Source organism: Cyprinodon variegatus, unplaced genomic scaffold, assembly GCF_000732505.1.
Source record: "Cyprinodon variegatus isolate N-32 unplaced genomic scaffold, C_variegatus-1.0 Scaffold249, whole genome shotgun sequence".
NCBI classification, from domain to species: Eukaryota; Metazoa; Chordata; class Actinopteri; order Cyprinodontiformes; family Cyprinodontidae; genus Cyprinodon; species Cyprinodon variegatus.
The window spans coordinates 685,934-710,205 of NW_015150702.1; the positions used below are offsets into that span (position 1 = coordinate 685,934).

Genomic DNA, 24,272 nt, shown 5'->3' on the forward strand with positions numbered 1-24,272 from the left:
GGACGAGCAGTATGGAGGAATGTTTTTGTGGACTTTTTATGGACCTTTCTGTCTCGGGCACCGTAGACCTCCATTATTTGAATGTCAGCAGACAGCAAGAAGCCTCCCAGATCTCCAGATGCATTTGAGATATCAAAAAAGTACTCCAGGGTGTTGTTCAGCATGGGGGTGAGTAGAAAATGAAGGCTAATCATGTTTTGGGTGTACTATTCCTTTAACCCAGTGTTGCCAACTCCTCAGCAGGAAAAGTTGTTTTTAGCTGTCCCAAAATGCGCTACAAGGCGCTCCATTATGTAATCGCCTAATTTGTATTTTTCATATTATCCAGTCGCGGGATTGGTGAGTAGGCATCTTTTTGAAGTAAAAGCGCTAAAGAGAGGTTTGAAAAGTAGATTAGTATAGCATCAAAAAAGCACTAAGTTGGCAGCACTGCTTCACTTGCCTTGACTGCTGTTGGAGGTCAGGGGGTCCAGTGGCCCTAATGTATAGCATACTTGCTTTTGTCAGTGTGCCCAAGAGCTTGAGCTTGTAGCTGTGCTTCAGATTTGATTCCAGATTCTTTTGCAAACCTCGGCAACTCACCTTGTATTTCTTTCCAGGTTGATAGATGTCAGTGCCATTGTGTGCTTTTCATCAGGTCTTTAATTTGTTTCGATGGGACATAGTGTGGTACCCTTTAATATCTTCTCATGTATTCCGTGTTGTCAGCCAGGCTCTAATTAAGTGACTTATTGATTCTATTTTTATTATTCTGGCTTTAGTGTGGCACAATAAATAATAATGTGATTTTTTTTTAGTTCATATATGATTTCACACAAGAAAGACATTGTATTTATTTTATGTTATTTTTTTAATTGTACATCTTCTTAAATCAGTCTTCTTAAGGGTAGAAGTACAAATTGAAATGTGAAGGATTTTTCTTTTCTGGTTGCTTTAGTTTTGAGGTACATAGTAGAAAAACGGTTTTAGTCACAGGTTCTTTAACAGCTTATTAACTGTCAAAAACATGTAATCATAACAAAAACATCTCCAATTGATGAGGATATGAACAGTTTTTAACTGTGCTGCAGTACTGGACAACATCCGTATTTATAAGATATCAGACCTACACAAATTTAGCCACTTGATTTTAAAAAATGTATTTCAACATTTTATAAAATGTTAGCACCTGTAAAACCATATATAATTATAATAGCTAATTCAAAACATAGAGGATAAGATCTGTCTCTTTTGGATGTTTCGTCTGCTTTATTTTGTCTATATCTTTTTCAGACATGCATCAATTTTCCTGGAAAGAGGGCAACATCGCATTGGCAGTGTCTACAAAAAAGCAATGTACAGAGAGTATACGGACGCCACCTTCAGCCGCCAGGCACCTCGTGAGGAGTGGCTTGGTTATCTGGGACCCATAATACGAGCTGAAGTTAATGATGTCATCAAAATTCACCTGAAAAACTTTGCTAGCAGGAGCTACTCTATTCATCCACACGGGCTGTTCTATAAGAAAGATGCTGAAGGTAAACTGTCACATTATGAACAAAGCCACAGTTGGGGAGGAATAATGGGTGATTAAAAGAACAAGTATTGGCTAGCCATGTCTGACTAATGATTTTCATTTATTTTAAAACCTTTTTGTATTCCTATCCTTAGTATAATGCTAAACCTATGCATTACCAGTGCATATCTAACCCTAACCTTGTCTTAAACTCAATGCACATCTGAATCCTAAATATAACCATTAGCAATAAAAGAAGTGAGGACCAGCTAAATATTTCCTGACTTTGGTACAGACTATCATCAAGTTGATGGTGAAATTGGAAAAATGGTCCTCAGTCTAATGGACACACATACACACAAAATTGTTTGTACCCCTCGTTTGAGGAAAAGAAATAAAAACCCACTATGGTTACAGAAATAACTTAAACCTGACAAAAGTAACAATGAATAAAAATTCTATGAAAGTAAACTAATTGTAGTGAGACCTTGCTTTTCAACCATGATTTAAAAAATTATTATAAATAATAATTTTAATAATAAAATTGGCCTGGACAAAAATTAGGGTACCCCTAAAAAAGGCTGAAAATAATGTGACCAAGCCCAATGCTAAATCAAGGTGTGTCCACTAATTAACATCACAGGTGTCTACAATCTTGTAATCAGGCAGTAGATCTATATATAAGGCTTGTAAGGCTTATAAGGTAGTTACTTTGCCGTTTTGTGAAATGGTGTATACCACACTCAACATGGACTAGAAGAATCGAAGGAAAGAGTTGGCATGGGAGTTTAGACAGCAAATTATTGGCAAGCATATTAATTTTAAAGGGTATAAGACCCTGAAATAAGCTTGATGTAGCTTTACCTACAGCTACACGTGTTATTTAGAAATTTAAGATCCATGGGACTTTAGCCAACCTCCCTGGACTTGGGGACAGAAGGAAGTTTGGTGAAAGATCAAAGAGATGGATAACAGAAATGGCCACAAAAGAGCCAAGAAAAAACTTCTAAAGTGAGTATAGATGAACTTCAAGCTCAAGGAACATCAGTGTCAGATCATCGTTGTTAGAGCCAAATTGAACTTGACAGGCTATGGGTCTTGCAACAGGATAATGACCCAAAACACACAGATAAAAAGTAGGCTTCTATGAGCCCTTACCTGAACCTTAATGAGTATATTTGGAAGTAGCTGAAACATACCGTCTGGAAAAGGCACCATTCAACCCTGAGACAACTGGAGCAGTTTGCTCATGAGTAGTGGGTCAAAACACCTGCTGAGAGTGGAAGATTTACAGGAATCATTTGACTGCAGTGATTGCCTCAAAAGGGGTTTGCGGTGGTGGTCCAGGGGTTATGCATGCGACCCATGTACAAATGCCTTGGTCCTCAACGCTGCCGTCACAGGTGTGAGTAAACTTTGCCGCATGTCTTTTCACTCTCTTCACTCCGATTTCCTGTGTCCTATTTAAAAAAATAATAGAAAAAAATAAAGAACACTAGAGCCCGAAAAGTAATATTTACATAAAAAAGAAAGAATGCCTGAAAAATGCTGTGCAACAAAATACTATGTTAAGGGTACCATCTTTTTTTTTTGTGTGTCCTTTTTTTAAAGCATGGTTGAAAAGCAAAGTCTGACTTTCATTTTTTCTTTTTCGTACAAATTTTATTTATTATTGCTTTTTTCATTGATAGAATCAAACAAAGTGAAACTAACTCTGCTCAGTTGTTCCTTACAAAGAGACTTGGAAATCCCCATGTATGCTTCTGCATTACTCACTGACCCTAGAGGAATGCATACTGTAGTCTCTCCCAATCTGCCATTGCATTCATGCAGTGCAGTTCAAATAAAAACCTCCTCCAACCCAATCATCTGCCCCCATGCTGGTGAAGATTTTTTCACTTTCACAACAAAAGCATTTCTTTTTTGTTTTTTCTATTAAATTGCAGCAAATAACAGGAAAGAACTGGCCAGGGATAAGAGAGGACATGGGTAAAATAGGAAATGTAAAGGCTGTCAGCAAATACAAAAACTAATAAAAATAGCTTTTTTTTACTGTTGTGAAGAAAAAAGATTTCTTTAAAATTTCTAATTTCCAACTGACTCTGTGATCTAATTTAATTTACTCTAGCTTTCCTTATTAATACTTGATGTTGTTTCTCTATATAGTTCTCTATATATTTCTCTGTATCAGTGGGTATAGTATGAACAACAACAAAAAATGTAATTCCCTAGCCCTGATAGAAAAGCCTTTTTGAGCTTCCTACCTAATGTAATTTTTCCATTTTGGTTTTAGACACTCTATAATGTTGTGAACAATCTGACCCCCCATTTTGACTCTTGTTAACAGTTTTTATTGCATTGGTCTTCTTTGCATCACTCATTGGATTTATGGCATTACAACAGGTACCATATGTCAAAGAAATACAAAATAATATACAAGTGAGAGCAGTTTTGAGGAACCACTTAACCTAGCAGTTAGACATTTTGCTTCAACTTCTACCTGCAACTAAGCACAGCTAATCCCTGCTCCACCCTGCGGCCACAATGTTTAAATCTTTAAGCCTTTTAAAGGAAAACTGTAGCCGTGAGTCAATAGGAAGAGTATTTGTCTTTAATCTGAAAGTTGCATACAAATCTGCATGTCGTTGTATAAATATGTGAGGGTCTGTGAGTGAAGTGAGGTGAATGTTGCTCTAAGGCAGTGGCCCCCAAACTGCTCTTGCTCTTTTATTTAACCCAAAATATTTAAAATGTAAAAAAATACAGAAATGGATACAGAAAAGGTCAAAGGAACCAAAACTACTCAAAATACCTGTAACTTTAACAAACTAACCTCCCATAATGTGACAAAGGGGAACTTAAATAGTGGCTGACCAGTCCACGAAAGAAACACATGGAGCCAAAAAAAAAAAAGAAAACAAACTTAACTAAAGTAAATAAAGTAAAACCCCATTTCCCCCCAATTGCATTGATGTTGTACGGTCCAAATCAACTCAGCCCCTCGGCCACCTGCTTGTTCCTTAGTCAAGGGACTGGAGCAACTGCAAAAATTAGACAGAATATAAATGAAACACAATCGTAACAAAAACAGCGTAAACTAAAGAGTGAGCACTGATTTGGTAATACAGTGTAATGGTGATTAATACATTTCAAATAATGATATTGCTTTGTAAATGAAACCCTGTATGAAGAAAACTTAACAACATACATTGTGTTTGTTACAAAATCTGTGTGGCTGTAAATGCAGCCGTCACACAACTATTACCATTATTTTTCCAGTTTAAATACTTCTGAAAAAGGGGTCATTTATTCATTTCATTTCTATTATGACCCCTCTGTAATTACAATGACCCCACATTTTGGTAACCACTGACCTAAGGTAAAGAACTTTTTGTGGTCAGTGTGACTGTAAAAGTCCATTTTAAAAGCTATTATCTCTCTTAGGCTATTAAATACCACACACTGGTACAGATGCTGAAACAGAAACAATTTCAATCAATACAAACAAACCATATTTCATAGGTTATATATTTTAAGATTAATGAAATGAAGGCATTGTATTGCAGCTGTACTTAGAAATTAATCTCATCCCAAATGGTGGCACTAATACTGTGCTTTGGTTTGTCAGGTGCTCTATATCCAGACAATACATCAGATGCTTTAAAGAAGGATGACTCCGTCCCTCCAGGAGGCAGCTTTACTTACAGCTGGGAGGTTAAGCCAAGGTTTGCCCCCACAACTGATGATGCCAACTGCCTGACCTGGGTCTATCACTCACATGTCAATACCCCACATGACATTGCTTCAGGCCTTATTGGGCCTCTGATCACATGCAAAACAGGTACAATTAATCAATGTCAATATATGTAAATGAACTGCCATTTTTTCTATAGTTTTATTGTGTGTCTGTTATAGTAGAGACGCACTGTCATTAGAAACATTATTAATCTTTTCAGTAACAAATGAGCTAAACCAGGCAAGTCATGATTTAAAGGAAATACCTAAAAAAAATTATAAGAAATGTCTGTAAAATATACTAAATAAGCATTTGTTTTCTTGTCACTAAGGAATTCTGAAGAATCTTGGCAGCCGGGTTTCGTCATTTTCAAAGTCGGCCAGGAATGATGTCGACCGGGACATTTACTTGATGTTCAGTGTGGTGGATGAAAACCTGAGCTGGTATCTAGAAGACAATATAAAAAAATGTCTTGATCCAGAAGGAGTCACTGTAGATGATCCAGACTTTGAAGAGTCTAACTTGATGCACGGTGAGAAGTTTTAGTCTCATTACTTTTTATTCACAATATTACTTTGTACTAGTTAGTTAGGTCACAACTTGTAACCTTTCACTAATTTATTGTTTACTATTCCCTTATTTATTTTTGTCTTTACTACAGCTATAAATGGGTACACATATGGTAATCTGCCTGGCATTGAGTTATGCCGACACCATGCCACAGCCTGGCATTTGTTTGGTATGGGTAACGAAGTGGATATTCACAGTGCTTTCTTCCACGGAAACACCCTGCTGAACCGTGGTCATCGCACTGACACTATCAGCCTATTTCCAGCCACATTTGTTACTGCAACAATGGTGCCCAAAGTAAAAGGAAAGTGGCTGCTGAGCTGCCAGGTTAATGACCATTTACAAGGTAGGACATCCTGCCCTCTAACCTCTATGCCACTGCTACTCCCTTTTAATTGACTGCCAAAAGCTGCTGACAGGGTAGAATGTTTCTATTGGGTGCTGCTGTTTTGTGTTACCAGCATTCACATAGCAAAGGGGTGTGTTTCTACTGGAAACATACAATGATGTCTCTTTTTGTGTCCAGCGATTTTCGAGTTTAAAGATCCTTTCTCTCTAACAGAAGTACAAACACAAAGTAAGACAAGATAAGAAATGCCTTTGTCTTTCCACAATGTGGAATTTAATTGGCAAAAATAAACAGACAGAAGCTATAAAAACCTACAAAAATGATTAAACAATTAAAAAGGTTTGGGTCCAGCAGCCTGTACAGGTTTGCCGGTCTGTCACAGGGTAATAAAGAGACCTTCAACCATGCACACACACCTCAAAGGCCAATTTAGTGCGGTCAAGTCATGTTTTTGGACTGTGGGACGAAGCCAAAATACCCAGAGAGAACCCACACATGCACAAGGGAACATTGAAACTCCAAGCAAAAAGACCCCAGGCCAGGAGTTGAACCCTGAACCTTCTTGCTGCAAGGCAACAGTGCTAATCACCATACAACCATTGTCATAAGTATTATTTATCAACATTGTCTATCTAAAAGGACATCTTTTACATTAATAAATTTGTCCAAAAGTTGTTTTCATTTCTCCTAAATTTCAGTTTGTCATTGCTACTTTATTATTTCTGACCTTTTAAGTTAGATTAGATAGATATTTATTCTATGTTTTATTATAGTTTATTACAGCATTTTAGCCACATCCATAATAAATGTTACTGATTTGAGCAGCTCCAGCTCAAATGTGATTCATCCTGTGTTAAATTAGAGACCAAGGTGATCATGATAAAAAAAAGGAAACTACTTTTAATTCAAAATCATTCAATGCTCGTTTCTGGGATTTCATTTTCCTAAAGCATAAAAGCACCCATTCTGCTTCCCTATGCAGTGTTTATCCTACAATCTCTTAGCTTCATTCCAATAACCCACTTAAAGGCAGAGCTGTTGTGATGAATCATATTGGACACTAAATAAACTTCAGAAAATATTTTTACCCTTCTGTTATGTCCTCTAAGCCCTCTCCAGGTCCTGTGAAAAGTCAAATCATATAAATACCAGGAAAGAAGAAAATGTCTAATTTCATCATATAGTGTATTTAAAAAAAAACATCCAACATCACATTACATGCTGTTAAACTACATGTGCACACATTTAGAGAACAGAGATTTGTTTGCTACTTTAAGACATCAAAATTAGGTTTTCTCACCCAATTGTTTTGTAACAGGTTCAGATTTTTTGTTTCAGTTCACAACCCAGTCGAACTAAACAGGTTTTAAAGTGACCCCGGAGCCCTCACTCCATCAGTCAATAAGTTCCCCTACTAATTCCTGTTAGCTCACTGTAATTACACAGAAAACATAAACACTGGCCAGTCGACAAATGCACAAAAAAAAAGAGAAACAATTGCACAGCCCTTGGAATAGCTGTTTTTTTTTTTTTTCGTTTTTTTTTTTTTACAAAATCCCTTGTAACTCAATACTCCCCCTCGGCTCTTCTTTTTTTCTTTTTCTTAAGAGAAAAACTGGAAAAGCACAAAACAAGAATTAGCTGGAACTGAACTGACATTTAAATTCATTAAAAAGGTTCGTTTAATCTGTGATGTTATTTTTACCCAATTCTTAAAATTTTAGATATCTAGAGTTTCCTTCCCTCTTGTTTGTTTTAATGAATTAAAGTAAAATTTAACTTGATTAAATGTTATCATTCATCCAACCCTGTTTGTTCAACCCATTTACTTGATACACCATTAGACTTATTTGGTAACTACACATAATATACATGTGTAATGAACTGTATACACAATTTACAGTATGTGTAGAAAACATAAAAAGGATGATCTAATGTTAATGCTAAGGGGTATTTTTTTAGCTAATACAATAAGTTAACACTTTCTACTAGAAGGTCAAAACATAACTTAGAATAACATAAATTAAGTTATTTTACACAAGGGACGGGTAATTAAAAGGAAACTGACAGAATTTGTTTGAGTATCTTAATTAAAGGGGAATCAAATTGTCCTGCTAGAGGGTTGAATCCAAAGCAATCTAATTAACAAAGAACTTAATGTTTGGGTTTTCATGCCAAAGGATGGTGAACATACTTTCTCAGAGGTCAAGTTGTCCCTCAGTAAATTCCTGCTCAGTAACGCCAATTTTTTTGTGTGTGGTATACTTCATGTCAACCTGAGAAGCCAAAGTGTCTGGATGTGGAGATCAAGCTCCCAAAAGCACTGGAGATATTAGTTAAAAAGGAATATCCTTACATCTATTTGTGCAGCCACAGCTGTGGGGTTGGTCCTTCAGTGGCTTTTCAGGAGTGATACTGTTTTAAGGTCAGGGCGGGAACACCATTTTGGAAAAGAAAGCATTAAGAGTATATCTTTAAGCTTTCTGACCCCAATTCTTTCCTGAGAAGAGATCATTGGAACGAACACTTTAAATAACACTTCATAATGTATATTTATTACATAACCATGAGACATGACAAGAGAAATGGCTGAAATTGCAAATGGCAGTGCTCAACTTGTTTAGAAAATGAACTCAGAATAACAGTTAAAGAAGCAGTTTATACATCTCCAGGGTCTCCCCCTGCCACATCCACACATTTCACATCACTGCATCACACATGTTTGTAAATGAGGAGCCATATCAGGATATTACACAGTGTTCTAGATCAAGGACATTCCAAATGCACAGTGACAGAGAGCTCGCTGTTAAGAATGATCCGTTCTGTCTAAGCTCCCATTTCCTTTCCAAATCTCTGTTACAGTATGTACACAATGGAGATAACTGTCTACCCTTACAGAAGAACAGTCCTAATTAGATGAACTACTTGGGAAAACATTAGGCATGTAAGGCATGTAACATTAGGCATTAACATGTAAGGAATTATTAGAGTTTAACAAGAACATACATGAATAATAGAAAATAATCCTAACAATATGGATCCCTTAACATCTGTAGGGAGGGCCAGTCCATGCAATACGAAACTTAAGCAACTGCTTAGGCCCTTAGGAAAGCAATGGGGCTGCAAAGAACAATTATGTGCTTGGTTTTCTGCATGTGTAATGATTTCTATATTAACAAAACCCCCAATTTCATGATAAAAATTTGCATTTTTTACATTACAATATACTACCATCATACTTAGGAAATGCTTCTTTGATAGAGACAGGAATACATCTTCACCCAATCTGACTTAGCTTCAACCTTTTTACAAATAACAAACCTATATTTCTTTTAATTTGCATTGCAGCTTAAAGCCTTTCAGCTTTACACCAAAATTGGTTATAAAGTATCTATTTGGGATGTCCTGTCTTTTTTTAAAAGTTGTATAACATTTTGAAAAGTATTTACCTTTTTAATCTTACAAATAGGCACCACAAGTTGTTGGTGTATAATGATAAAATATATTTAAAAAAAATTTACTTTTTGTTGTACCATGAAAAATGTTGGTGAAGATTGTCAGTTTTCAAAATAAAAACAAGGCTTTGTTGAGCTACTGTATAAAAAACCTTGAACTCATCGATATTCCTCAAATTTTGAATTGAAAAAGCTTCCTGAATGGGAAGCGAAACATCTTCAAAACTTGGAAACAAAGTCCAGTTTTTTGGAATTACCATGACAAATTGAGTTAAAATACTTCAGAAGTTTTACAAGGTACTGTAAGGCCAATTCTTGTAGTACTAAGAGTGATGTCATTTTTTTTTCAATTGTTTGTATGATATAATTTTTTTTTTTTTTGATCTTCAATTTCCTTTCATTAAGAGATACGTACAGATTTAAACTTTGTCTACAACATGAATAATTCTATCTTTCAGCTGGCATGCAGGCCTTTTACAAAGTGAAGGCATGTGACTCTTCATCAGGCGCTCCAATATTGACAGGTGTTGTGAGGGAATTCTTCGTGGCAGCAGAGAAGGCAACATGGAACTACGCTCCCTCAGAAAAGAATTTGTTTAACAACGAATCTCTTACTGAAGCAGACAGGTGAGTTAATATCTTTGGTGTTGTTTTCTTATAGGAGGTACACATTTTAGTTGGCTCAGACTCAAGGCCCATAGGCAAGTTTTTTGATCTGAAAAAGAAATCTTTTAAGACTAACAGGTTTTAGTTTGACTGTAATAACAGAATCTAACTCGACTGACCTGGTTGGTTTCTGGTATCATGCACTTGATTCCAACTGATTGTATAAAATGTGCCACACTCAAAAATATGGAAACATTTATACACCCATTTTAATGGGTAGGCCACTTCCAATTTGGAAGACAACAACACTTCACTTCCCATTAAGCCATAGTCAACCAATAGAGCATCTTTGCACGGATCTAAAGATTAAGCTGATGGGAAGGAGACCTTCCAAAACTTGGATAGCTTGATAATTATAGCTGCTTTCCATGTTTAGATTGAGTAATATTTTAAGCTCTCTTAATAAATTTTTGTATAAATGAGGAAAGAAATAAGAAATGCTTATTATGAAATTTGCCCTTATTTTGTTTTTTTCACCAAGTTTTGGATTCATTCCATCTGCATCTTAGTTAATATCTTTATGGCATGATACCTTTTAAAAGCTTGGTCTGTTTATGCATTTTTTTAAAACCTAATTGTCTGTTAGCTGTTTTTCTGCTGTATAAAGTTTGTTGAGTATGCCAAGACATTTTTGGTTAGATATCCAGAGATGTTGTTGTTCTGTTTTCTTTTCTCTGTAGTGCATCAGAGGTTTTTTTTGGCAAAGAAGGGGGACGAATTGGTGGAAAATATGTAAAAGTATTATACAGAGCGTACACAGACAGCACCTTTTCCAAGGTCATAACATCACCATCTCATCATGGATTGTTGGGTAGTTTTTCCTTTTTCTTTTTTTCCTACAGTTATTTTCTTTTATGTTGTTGTGTCTTGTCTCCCCGTTCTTCGTTCATCTCACATCTTCATCATTTAATCAGGTCCGGTTCTGAGGGTAGAAGAGGGAGATATTCTCAATGTGACATTCCTGAACAAGGCGGATAGAGGCTACAGCATTCATCCCCATGGACTTAACTATGACAAGCGATTCCAAGGAACCAGCTATGAGGATGGTGAGGATTGACCCGATCAGACTGTCTTTAGCTCTCTGTATTCAATAGACAGCTTGTCAGTCTGGAAGAATCAGACTCTCCAGACTAAAACTGACCGGACCAATCAGAGAGCAAGAACCCCAGTTTATGCTGACCCATAATTACTTATAATGCAACAACCTTTTTCTGTAACCTAAACAGTTGAGAATGAAGCAACAATGGGGCAATGGTTTATCGATACCCTTTATTATGTCCAGAATGAGCCTGATATATCTTTAAAGTTTCAGCAACTGGCTGCTGTAGGAGCCTTTCCTTTTGTTAAAAGACAATTAGCTAGTTATCTACATGGTCCTAACTTGCTTCCTTTTCTCCTTTTTAACCAGAAATGAATGTTTATATTTATTACAACAGTTCTATATATTTCATAAACAAACCAAATATAATTTTGTTCAATCTGTGATTTTTATTTGTATTTCACTTATTTTGAGATGTATTTTGTTCTTTTTATTTCAAATTAATTTGAGGATTTATAGCAGTTGTAGAATAAGAAATAACCGTTGCTTTACGTATTTGGGCTGTGGGGAAAAAATAATGTTTTAATACGAGCTTCTCGACTGTGCTTTGCAGGGTTGAACTAACCTTGGATTTAAAAGCACATTTTTGCCCAACCCTTGTACAGCACAATTAATGTTTGAATACGGTTTTACTTCCTTGTGTATTGCTCTTTAAAAGAACAGTTTGAGCCATCAAGGAAACCATGAGTCTGTTTGTTTAACATTCATTGGTATTCACACCATTAACACATTAGGAATAGATTTTCTTATGCGCCATCACTGCAGGATGTACTGTTATTCATTAATGAGAAGTATTGGTTTTAAATCTGTAAATGTGTGTGCCTGAATGCAATGAGGCTGGGCAGGGAATAGAAACAGGAACCAGCTTTGTGAACTTATCAAGGTAGGATCTGTAAATGTCGTTTATCTATTTCGGTTTGCTGAGAACAGTAAAGTCTCACATTTTTCTAATAATCAGGAATTGCAGTCCAAAAAAGACACCAAATGCAGTTGCATATACTCTACCCTTGTCATGTTATAACCAAAAATTTGTATGTATTTTAATGGGATTTCCTATATTTAAATAGTAGAGGAAAAAATACATAAATTATTTTTAGATAAAAAAGAACAAACATTAATGCACATTAGTATTTAGACCAACTGTACTTACGCAAATTTTACCATTCCAAATATAAGTATGCCCACTCTATGCTGCTGCCACCACCATGTTTCACCATGATGTTGGTGTTCAACATTGTTCTTTCTTTCTTGTAATGTTGAAATATATTATTTATTTGCCTTACAGATGCCTGCTGTATATACATGGCAGTTGATAATTAGACTGATCATGGTTTTCTATTAACAGCTCCTTTCTTTAAAAAGTATTGACTCAATGAATATAGAGTATATTAGAGGAAAAATCAAAACAATACTAAATTAAATCTCCAAACTGTATTTGATTTCTAACCAAATAGAATGTGTTCCTCTGTTTAAGTTTCATTTAATAACTGAGCTGAAAACTTTTATTGTTTTATCTGTAATATTTTAGGTATTGACAAACCAGGGTCAAACGTTGAGCCAGGTCAGAGATTCACCTACTCGTGGCAGGTGCTGGAAGGCCCATCTTCCTCTGATGCTCCTTGTATTTCCTATCTGTACTACTCTGGCACGGATCCTGTCAAGGATACCAACTCTGGGTTAGTTGGACCTCTGCTTGTGTGCAAAAGAGGAACGCTAGGGCAGAATGGCATCCAGGTTGGGGTTTTTTGATCTCTGTAAACACACAATCTTATATTAAGAGATTTCTGCCTACATTGTTATGTAACCAAAGATATCATACATATATACACCCATTTGTTGTTTCTAAAATCTCCCCTTTATGTTTCCTTGATTGTGTTTATTATTTAACAGAGGGACGTGGATAAGGAGTTCTTCCTGCTTTTCTCAGTCATGGATGAAAACTTGAGCTGGTATTTGGAGGAAAACATCAAGTTTTTTGGCACCTCAGAGACAAATCAAGAAGACGAGGACTTTGAGGAGAGCAATAAGATGCATGGTAATCAAAGGCTGTTGACTTACCTTAATGCTGATTAGATTTATAGCATATGTTTGAAGATCTAGGTTGTATTTCTCTAATATTTTGCTTTGTTTTCTTCAGCTGTAAATGGATACATGTATGGGAACCTTCCTATGCTGGAGATGTGTGCTGGGGATAATGTTGTGTGGCACACCTTTGGGCTCGGCACGGAGGCAGACATACATGGTGTCTATTTTGAAGGAAATACCTTTAAGTTACAAAGCACAACACGTGACACAGTGAGCCTTTTCCCCCACACCACCGCAGCTCTCTCCATGCGGCCAAATAATTACGGTTAGTTATCCAACAATTTACTATATGCATAATAAGCAAAGTGCTTTTCGCTTTACTTTCTTATTTTAAAAAAAAAAGAAGGGCAAAATTAAATAATGCTTGAAAATAAATCAAGTGCAAGTACACTTATTTAAAAATACTTAGCTTTAGTTCACTTTTTGCAATGTTTTTCTTATTACATAATTAAGATTTTTAGATCTGTTTTCTTATCATTATGTTTTAAGACTATTACTTTTTAATTAGCTAACACCCAATAGTGAAAAATCTATCGAGCTTGTCTTTTCAAAAAGTATATATATTTTTTATTTTAAAATCTTATAACAACAAACTGCCTCTTTAAGAATGATATAACATTTCCGATTACAAATCCCCCCGTGTCTCCAGTTTTTATTTTAAATGTTCTTTTATAGTTTTATTTAGCCTTTTCTGCCATAAACTTAAGTTCTTAGCTTCATAACCTTTGGCTCAGATAGCAACAGGAGCCACTTCTTATTGCTAACAGTCATTGACATATTCAAAGTAAAGTTTGCCTTTTTCTCCCTTTCAGCTCTGAGATGTTTGAGGGTGTCTTTAATATTGAATATTTTTAAAGTTACCCTACAGCTTCTTTAAAAAGTAAAGATCTGGTCTTTGACTAGCCCTATACTTTAAATTCTTAATTTTTAGCCAGTTTTTGGTGAAATTAAAGGTATGTTCCACACTCACTGTCATGTTGAAAGTTTCACTTCAGCTTCAGCTTGATTTTTTTTTTGACAAAGCATAAAACAATTCCTTACACACCCTCGGGTATATGGTAGAAATAATTTCAGTTCCTGTTCCAGCTATGCTGCTTTATAGCCTTGTCAATTTGCTTTGCTTAAATGGCTAAATTAATCCCCTTTTATGTTTATAAGGTGATTGCACACAACCATACCTCCTATTTTATAGTAATTCTCTTAAATAATCAGAAGATTCTTTAATTTCCATCTTATGATTTGGCAAATTTTATCTGCATGACAGATATAGCTGAATTTGAAACTTGGTACAAAGGTAAAATCTTAGTCGACTTAATGATTGCCTTGGTCTTGTGATGGCAAAACAAGCCCAAATCAGCATCACTTAGCCAGCATGCTCCATAGATTGTTTGAAATCTCTGTCCTGTTTCTCTTTGTTTTTGGTTTTCACCAAACCTGGCCCTATGGGTTATAGCAAGCATACCTTATTTTTTTTAATCAGATGTAATTCTGAAATCTCGATTTGAGATAAGTCACAGCTTTGCAATACTAAACAGAAAAAAGCTAACATATAATGATGCCTGTAGAATCTCAGATGGAGCTTAATCTTCAGACACATTAGGGAGGATGTTTACTTCTTGAAGGCTTGTCGCTTGTGAAAGTTTTCCATCTAGGAATAATTTTAGATGCACTTCAAATTGTTTATAAATGATCTAATGTTTCCTTTGAGAAGATGTCTTATGGGCAGCGATTTTGAGAGTTATTGCTGTTCTCCTTCTGCGTTGGAACTGATTGCTACATACCGGCAAACACTAGCCTTTTACAGTGGGAGTCATAGTTGCTGATGATCAGTGAGTCACATTCATTTGATCAGCATTTCTTGGCGGCACTATTCCCCCCTTAATCATATCTCTACTTCATCACATATTTAAAAGTCTTATAAAAGTCTTAAAACTAAATTGCTTGCTACTGAAACAGCTAATTCTGATGATTGATAGTGAAGGAAGGTTGTTTTTTCCCTGTGACTGCTATTTAGTATACTATTGTTGGAATTTTAGGAGAGGCCTCAGTTTCACAGAGCTGTTGAAGGAAGTGTTTACAGGAAATTGATGAAACCTCAATGGTAGGCTCAAACGGGGAAACAAAAATGCAGCTCATGAGCCAAATGTTCTTTGGAACAGCAAGAGGGATGTGTTAATCCTCCTACACAGAACACTTAAAGAAAATGAAAACAATCCTCAGTGTTTGAACAGTAAATATACACAGGAAGAATCGTGATGATAAAACGTGATCTGATCGTTTGTTTGTTTACCTATTCTCCCAGGTCTATTTGAGGTGAGCTGCAGAACAACAGATCATTTCTCAGCTGGGATGAGACAACTTTACCGGGTGAAACCGTGCCCTTGGAAACAAAATAAGGTCCCACACTCTGAGCCTACCAGGATTGTGAAGTATTATATCAGTGCAGAGGAAATAGAATGGGACTACTCCCCAACAAGAGACTGGGAACTGGAGAACCACCACACAAGCCCAGAGGAGAGGTGTGTTAGTTAGACAGGACGGTTGTGGGATGATGTGTCTAAATGTTGGAGCTGAAGTCTGTGATTAGTGGTGGAACTTATTACTGTTTGTAGACAGAAGCTAATTGGTACATGTCTCCCAGTCCAGGTAATATATTTGTGGGTAAAGGGGAGAACAGGATTGGCTCCCGCTATAAGAAGGTAGTGTATCGACAATACACTGACGAAACCTTTCAAAAACAGAAGACACGGCCGGACCACTGGGGCATCCTTGGTGAGATTGGAACCTCCTTATGTCAGTTTTGCCAAATAAAGACTCACAATGACAGAGATTATCTTTTATATATAGGTCCAATAATCCATGCAGAGGTGGGAGAGCAGATTCTGATTATATTTAAAAACAAAGCCAGTCGGCCTTATTCCATCACAGCACATGGAGTTAAGGCCAGTGGTTCCCACGTTCCTGTTGAACCTGGTGAGAATTGAATTTGAAAAAAAGAGTCTGGTGCTGTTTTCTTTAAAATAACATCCAAAAATGCCCTTTTAAGCAACTTTGTGGCATTTTTACGTTTTATCTATCCATCAGGCCGCATTATTGAGTTGACCTGGGATATTCCTGAAAGCTCTGGCCCAGGCACTTCTGAACTTAACTGCATTTCCTATGTCTACTTCTCATCTGTGGACTACATCAAGGTAAATCTCCTGTTGCAAAAACATTCACATGTAACCACATTACTTGTTTAACTTAAATAGTAGCTAAAGCAGACACATATGTTTGTTTACAGGATCTCTATAGTGGCCTTCTAGGGCCTCTAGTAATATGCCGGCCCGGGACTCTGGGGCGTGGCGAGCTGGTCGACAGACAAAGGACAGACATAAATAGGGAGTTTGCTCTTCTGTTTTTGGTGTATGATGAAAACCAGTCCTGGTACTTGGAGGACAACATTAAAAACTATCTTGGTGTCCATCCTGATGCATTTACACCAGACGAAAACTTTGAGGAGAGTAACCTGATGCATGGTAAGATTGAGAGAGGGTGGATGTATAATTAAAATGAGTTTTTTGACACTTTTACTATATTTAAAGGATTTGTGAAAATCTGGTCACATTTAGAAGACGGTTTAAAAGTAAAGACAAAAGCTTATATTTTGTCCCATTCTAACAACATATCTCATAACCATCATTAGGACTTCAGAGAAGTACAAAGAAATGATGTAGGATTCCGAATTAGCTGAGATAGTCCAAGCTTACATCCACCATGGACAACACCTCTCACCCTCTGCCCCAGACTGTAGAGGAGCTGAGCAGCTTTTTTAGTGAAAGACTCATACACCCTGTTTGTAAAAAGGAGCGCTTCCACAGGTCATTCATCCCTGGTGCCATCAGACTCTGCAATGCGACACTACAACAGCAATAACTTGTTCAATTACTATTTAATACCCAGCGCAACAAGCTGTTTTTATATTTAATACCCATTGCAATAGCTATATATAAATACCCATCTATGTAAATACCCATTTAATACCCTGTTCAATAATCCTGTATAACAGAGGTCACGGATTAGTGGACCATGGTCCCGATCCGGACCCACCGGTTGGCTAATCTGGACCCAACCTGTTTTAGAATATTTTTAAATTACTGCATGTTGTACGACGACAGTGTCTAACTTCACTTGCGATGCTTCTCTTGTTAACATGGTAAAACTCTCCAGAGCGTTTGGGACCAGGCTACACGTGATACAAATAACATAATTAAAAATAAATATTGATCCAGGCTCACAAATGAGCACCTTGATTTGTGCTTGAGAATAGCTTGGTCGCCAATCAAACCCAGGTTTAGAAGCCTTGAAGGGCAGCATAAAGCCCACTGCTCTCATTAAGCCATAAAAACAAACAAACAAAAAAGTCAGTTCAGGTGTTAATCTGTGATACCGTGCATTTGCTGGATGGGCCGGTCCTAATTTCACTAGCGAGGCCCGGCCCTCCTTAATTCAACCGGACACAACACTTAATCTCTCTGGCCGAAGCACCTACCTGTGACAGTAAATAACTCAAGGAGCTCAAGAAGTTATACAATGTTAACTACTTAAATGATACATGCAGTATATATAGTCCTTCCTTGTCATGCACATCGTTGTGACGGTCGGCATATAGTGTAATTTTCAATTTCATCAAACTGTAAAATCCTTGCAACAAACTAAATGATAATAAAACTAAAATGCTTTCTTTAAACCAAACTACGATGTTCCTCTTATATTTGGTGAATTTATGTTCGAATATTTTGCAAAAAATATGTGCTCGCCAATTGACTGCTGGAGATAGGCACCAGCACCCCTCGCGACCCTACTCGGGACAAGCGTGTAAGAAAGTGGATGGATGGATGGATGTTAAGGTGCATGATGGGGTTTTGCATCTAAAGGCTAATGTTTCCCGTCTTACATGCATTGTTGCCAGGTTGGGAAGTGTTTCAAGTTTAGGATGTTTTCTTTAGATTTATGGCCTAAGAGATCAATAGACTTTTGTCTAAGTGGGCCGGTGTAGATGGAAAAATGACAAAAATCGTTCCCAGTCCGAGCTGAGTCTGAATTTTTAAAGTAGGGCTACAAATTGTCTTTAGAAGTGACTTATTTTGTGAGTAAGGTCCACACGTGTGAAACATTTGAAAAGTATTTGTTGTGTCCTGCAAGCATGATCACAGTATGATGCTGCCATTACAGTGTTTCAAGGTGAGGATCTTATGCACAAAATGTCAGTTTTGGTAAAACTAGTTTATTTTGGTCTCACCACACCAGGTTCCCCTCCTTGGTTCTAAAATGGCTTATTGGAGTACAAAGGGTAGAAATTACTTTGTGGAATTGCAGATACAATGTAAATATAACATATGGAGATAATATGTCGACCAGATTTACTTATGACTCAACATCCTGTTTTGAGCTTGTGGCTCCTGTAGCTCCAGTATAAAAAGATGACTAAGATGACTATGGCTAGTTGCAAAGCGCATACAGTGCAATAAAAGCTTTAATTGGGGTTTTGCAGCAGCTTACCCAGTTAATTCGGTAAAGACATCACCTAAACCACATTCAGTGGTGCTTAACCCTACTGCACTGTAGAAGTGTCAAATGCACCAAATGCCACATTCTGAGACATCTTGGAAAATCCTCTTTAAAACCTGTTGCGACACAGTGGAAAAAAATATTTTTTTGTCCCAACTTACATCATTGCACTCAAAAAAGGGTAACATCAGGGTAAAAAGTCTTAGATGGTTTGATGAAATGTAAATATGTTTTTTACAGGAATTAACGGTAGGGTGTACGGTAACCTCCATGGCCTGGTGATGCAGCAGAATGAGAAAGTCAACTGGTACCTACTCGGCATGGGAAACGAAGTAGACATGCACACCGTTCATTTTCACGCTGAAACCTTCATCTACAGGGTTTGTTCAAGCACACACTCAGCTGCTAAGTTATGTGATTTGGCAAGTTTCCTTCTTTTGTTCCCTCTGTGGTAGTTTATGGACTGTTTATGCTTGTGTGTCAGACGGACCTTGTGCACCGCGGTGATGTTGTTGATCTATTCCCTGGGACTTTTGCGACTGTTGAAATGGTGGCAGCAAACCCAGGGACATGGTTACTTCACTGTCACGTCAGTGACCACATCCATGCAGGCATGGAGACCACATATACAATAAAAGGTTTGTATGTGAGGGGTTCTTGTGCCTCTTATTAAACAGAAATCTTTAAAGCTGTGTAAAAACCGCTCCTCTAACATTTTCTGTGTGTTTCTTTGCGGCTACAGAGAAGTCCTTACCAGGTAAAGTAAGATTTTTTTTGTTTTGCAAATTATGTAACATTTTTGTTTTCAACACACAGCAATGTAAACAACATTGCATGCATGATATCCACAGACACCTGATTAAATGAAACTTAAAAAAGGCACCCTTTTTTATTTAGCAGCAGAATTTAACACTAAAGATTTAGAAAATTCCTATTGTGCATGTATCCTTTTATGTAATTAACAAGATAACGTTGGTAATCTGGCCCAAGTGGGAAATATGTCCGACCTTTATTTTCTAGCATTTATACCTGTCTATATAAGGGGTCTGCAACCTTTTCAACCCAAACAGCAATTTTGCAGTCCAGCTAAATACAATTTAATTATTACATGACCTTTTGATAAACTACAACTTATTATTTGACAACTTATTTGTGGTAATTTTTTTTTTGTGGTAACTCATTTTCAAGAACCTTAATTTCATTTATATTTACCGTAAGTATTTATACTTAAACTTTCTTTATTACTTAAGTAATAAAGAAAAACATAAAGCTTCCCCAAAGAAGAAACTGATAATGATATCTGTGTAAAATTTATTAAAGCAAAGCAAATAGTTTCAATGATGGTAAAAGTAAAAGTATAGATCTAAAACTATATCACTGTTTCTTTCTAATGTCATTCTGTTCTCTAATTATTCTTAAAAAAAAAACCTCTGCAGAAGGTTCTAAATCTGGAATTTGTTATTATACTGTATTCAAAAACATTATTTGGTTCTTTATCATTTTTAGCCACAATTAAGAGCCATTATAGAAGACCCAAAGAGCCATATTTGGCTATGGAGCTGCAGGTTGCAGATCCTTCGTCTAGATTGTCCACAGATCACTTATATACACTCTGCTCTCACCCAGCAAGTTTTATACAAGATTTAGGTCTTGAAATTGAAACAACAATAGAGGAAGTTTCACTTTTATGTATGCTGATTTATTTCCTTGTTTGCCTGTGAGAATTCTGAGTCATCTGGGTCATGGCCAGCACAAACCAGACTTAAATCAAAGGCAACTGGACATTTTGCTTTCTTTGTTAATTTCTCTTTCTTTCACTCAAAAAAAAAAAGATATTAAAATAAGTAGAACTGTCCTAGAATAAATCTATTTGCCCTTAATTTGGGCAGCTAAATAAGATGATCTGCCAATGTGACGAGTATCTCTGCCCTTCAAATAAGATCATTAGACACTTGAAATGAGGCAGTGAACTAATTTTCTTATTATTTTTAATAATAAAAATAATAATAATTAAACTTCAGGATTCCAAGCTCTTTTCCCTAACTACTTGGCGGACACTCCCCCAAACTAGTCCGCCACTCCCATTTAAACTTACATGATCTTATTGCAGTGGCAAATTGGCAAACTTACTTGCTCAAATAAAGGTCAAAACACACTTATTTTAGGAAAAATTTAGTTAACTTAATTGAGTGGACTTGATTTTTTTGTAGTGATTTAATTCAGGTTTTGAATCGCTGTAAGTTAAGGTAATTAAAACTGGGCCTCTGTAGTACATTTAATCATAGCACCAGGGGAGAAACAGGTGGGGCATCCTCCTGTCTCAGTGTGGCTATTTGAAGCAGTAGGAATGTCTTTCACAATGTTATCTGGCTTTTTTTAGTTAGTGTTAGCAAAAAGGACCTTTTATCACTGAGTCAGGGATCGTTGTGACACTGGTGGTAGTTCTGCTTACAGCCGTGTCTATAAAGACAAAAATAATTAATGTTTATACATTTTAAATGAATATTTGTTAAACATTTTTTTTAGATATTTTAAACCATTAGTTATTAGCTTGAAAACTGTTTTATGAATGTCCTTCTTGTGTTCCTTTCAGCTCCAGCATCGAGACATCAAAGCTCTTTCAAAACGCTGGTTTTGTCAAATGCATTCGGTCTACTAGCAAGAAACATGTATAGATGAGAGACTGTCAAATAATTGTACTGTATGTGTTAGGCATAAATACTGTCTGTCATGAAGCACATTGTTCTGATGTCTGAATGTTATTTAATTCTGTTAAATCATAAGTAAAGTTGTGTTTATCCCTTGGGGATCCTGGAGATGTCTCTCTCAAAATCTGATAGAAATATTTTAAGGCCTTTTTTAAACTGTGCACTTTGTTCAGATACATATATTTTTTAATCCTTTGTTGTTATTTTTTAAGATAATAATAAATTTGCTTCTTTAAGCTGTTTTCTCTTCTGTCTGTTCTGTTTACTTCCACATGTGAGCATCTCCTGCTACCAACAGGTGGCGATCATTCACCCCATGCATTCCTTCTTTTTAGTGTGGGAACAAAAAGCAAGTTCTTTAAAAGAGCAGGTCATTGACCCTTTTCTTGTTTAATGCAGCGGTCAGCAAAGTCTGTAGCACCACTCAGTCATGTTCCCATATTTATGATCCTTCCAAGAAGACAAACATGATGGAAACTGTTGAGAATGTTATTGTTAAATTGGAAAACACTTGAATACAAGGGTCTTAAGACAAGCAGGGCATTTTTAGTCATGCTGTGTTTTTTGTCACAAGAGAAAACTTAAAAAAAAAAAAAAAAAAAAAAAAAAAATTAAAAAGGAAAAAGAAAAAAAAATACACTTTTCAAATGCATTGTTGTACTTTAGTTCATCTAAAATTAGTAAGATGTAGCTTTACAGTGCTCTAAATGATTAAAAACAGCATGGATTTTCTGACATTTAACTAATTTACATCAATACAGTTGTTTAACAATAATTTATTACAGATATTGTTTTCAAAATTCCTAATTATTGCTTAAATATTAGTACTCAAAAGACCAATTGCAAGTATAGCCAAAGCAAAACACATATTTATGTATGGTCATTAAAACTGGTAGTTACCATTTTAACACCCACAGTCATTTGGTGTGATGTAATAATTTTTTAACTAACATAATTTTTAAATAATGCTTGAAAACAAAACATTTTCTTCAACAAGTTGTCTTCTAAAGATCACTTATAATGTTTTAAGTAGGCCTCCAGTTATTAGTTCTCAGTGTCACCTTTGATAAGAAGAGTACAGAGGGTTTTCCACATACTAGAGATAAGGTAAGAGAAGGCAAGTTCATTTGTATAGCACACAGAGACATTAATATATGAAAGGAAAAAAATGTTCCATTAAAAAAATACTAAATTATTTAGAAAATGGAATGAAAGAATGGAAAATTAACTATTAATGTTTAGATAGAACATTCAGCGGCCACTAAACAAATGAGTTTTAATGTAAATTTAAAGCAACTAAGGATTCCAGACCTTTTACTGTTTTCTGGGAGTTTATTCCAGATTTGTGGATTATAAAAACAAAACCTTGCTTTCCCAATGTTTTGTCCTGTTACTGGGTGTGCAGAACAGATTTGAACATATAGACCTGTGTGGTCTGGGTGCCTGGTACACTGACAACATGCCTGTAATGTATTTTGGAATAAGACTAATAGAAGTATTTTAAGGTCTATCCTCTGAGATAGACGGAGCAAGTGTAAAGTTTTTAGCGCCGACTGGTGTGCCCCACTTTCTTTGTTAAGGTACTGGTAATAATGAGAGCATTTTAGGCAGACCTCTGAAAAAATCTTAGTAATAAATTCCACTAAAGAGGAACAGATTTACTTGTTTATCAACCTTCTGCTAAAACATTAGTCCTTTAATCCTAGAGATGTTCGATAGGTGACAGGACGTAAACTTTGTTACTGTGTTTATGAGCATCTGAATGTTCAGGTCTGACTCCATCACTACACCTAAAGCCTTATTGGTGGTTTGTAGCTGGATTGACTGAAGCTGTGTGCTAACTTTTTGAACACTCTTACCTTGGTCCAAAAACTATCACTTTAGTTTTGTTTGATTCAGCTGAAGGAAATTTGGGCACCATGCATTGATTTCTTCTATGCATTTACCCAGTGCTTGAATGGGTCTGTAGTCACCTGGTAACATTGTAATGTACAACTGTCTGCTGTCTGCATAGTTATGGTAAGTTGTGTTGCTGTTTATAAAGATCCGGGTTAGGGGGAGCATGTAGAGGGGCCCTATACTATCACTGAGACTTTCACTGAAAAGGGTAAGGCTGAATTGACTGACAATTTACCTAACAGATCCTGTAAAAAAATAAGATAAACAACATAAATAATCACCAACTGGTTTACAAAAAAATAACGAGCAAGGCAATACAAATCTGCAGATCTGTGTGCAAGTATAATATCCATATATACATAATATATATAATATATAATATCCGTGGGAAAGCTTTATGGCCTCGTAGATTTCAAACAGACTAAGAGTTGGTGGAAGCTAGTTTCTGCCTTGAAAATGTAACATAGCTTTGTTAAAGGACAGGACTCCCTCCACATATATCCTCCATGACAAACCAGAATACTAACAGGATGGATAAACCATGCTGATTGAAACATTCATCAACTCCATTTTTTGTATGGGTTGATAATGAGTGTGTTAACAACCGTTTAGTCCTTTAAGACTTCCAAAGTTACAGATCAAAGGGATTGCTCATCATTT

At 36.2% G+C, this 24,272-nt stretch overlaps 1 protein-coding gene across 1 annotated transcript in view; it reads left to right on the forward strand.

Annotated features, from left to right (window-relative positions):
• hephl1 (hephaestin like 1) overlaps positions 1 to 21,926 on the forward strand; it is a 26,203-nt gene extending 4,277 nt beyond the window's left edge. Inside the window, exons 2-20 of the mRNA XM_015382111.1 lie at positions 1,273 to 1,517; positions 5,124 to 5,336; positions 5,563 to 5,763; positions 5,893 to 6,147; positions 10,064 to 10,232; positions 10,952 to 11,082; positions 11,186 to 11,317; positions 12,899 to 13,104; positions 13,261 to 13,405; positions 13,508 to 13,720; positions 15,758 to 15,974; positions 16,097 to 16,227; positions 16,303 to 16,428; positions 16,540 to 16,646; positions 16,739 to 16,973; positions 19,246 to 19,385; positions 19,490 to 19,643; positions 19,748 to 19,762; positions 21,599 to 21,926. Coding sequence (XP_015237597.1) covers positions 1,273 to 1,517; positions 5,124 to 5,336; positions 5,563 to 5,763; positions 5,893 to 6,147; positions 10,064 to 10,232; positions 10,952 to 11,082; positions 11,186 to 11,317; positions 12,899 to 13,104; positions 13,261 to 13,405; positions 13,508 to 13,720; positions 15,758 to 15,974; positions 16,097 to 16,227; positions 16,303 to 16,428; positions 16,540 to 16,646; positions 16,739 to 16,973; positions 19,246 to 19,385; positions 19,490 to 19,643; positions 19,748 to 19,762; positions 21,599 to 21,684 — 3,121 coding nt within the window. The 3' untranslated portion in view covers positions 21,685 to 21,926. The remainder of the gene's footprint in view (positions 1 to 1,272; positions 1,518 to 5,123; positions 5,337 to 5,562; positions 5,764 to 5,892; positions 6,148 to 10,063; positions 10,233 to 10,951; positions 11,083 to 11,185; positions 11,318 to 12,898; positions 13,105 to 13,260; positions 13,406 to 13,507; positions 13,721 to 15,757; positions 15,975 to 16,096; positions 16,228 to 16,302; positions 16,429 to 16,539; positions 16,647 to 16,738; positions 16,974 to 19,245; positions 19,386 to 19,489; positions 19,644 to 19,747; positions 19,763 to 21,598) is intronic.
• Positions 21,927 to 24,272: the final 2,346 nt, after the last annotated feature.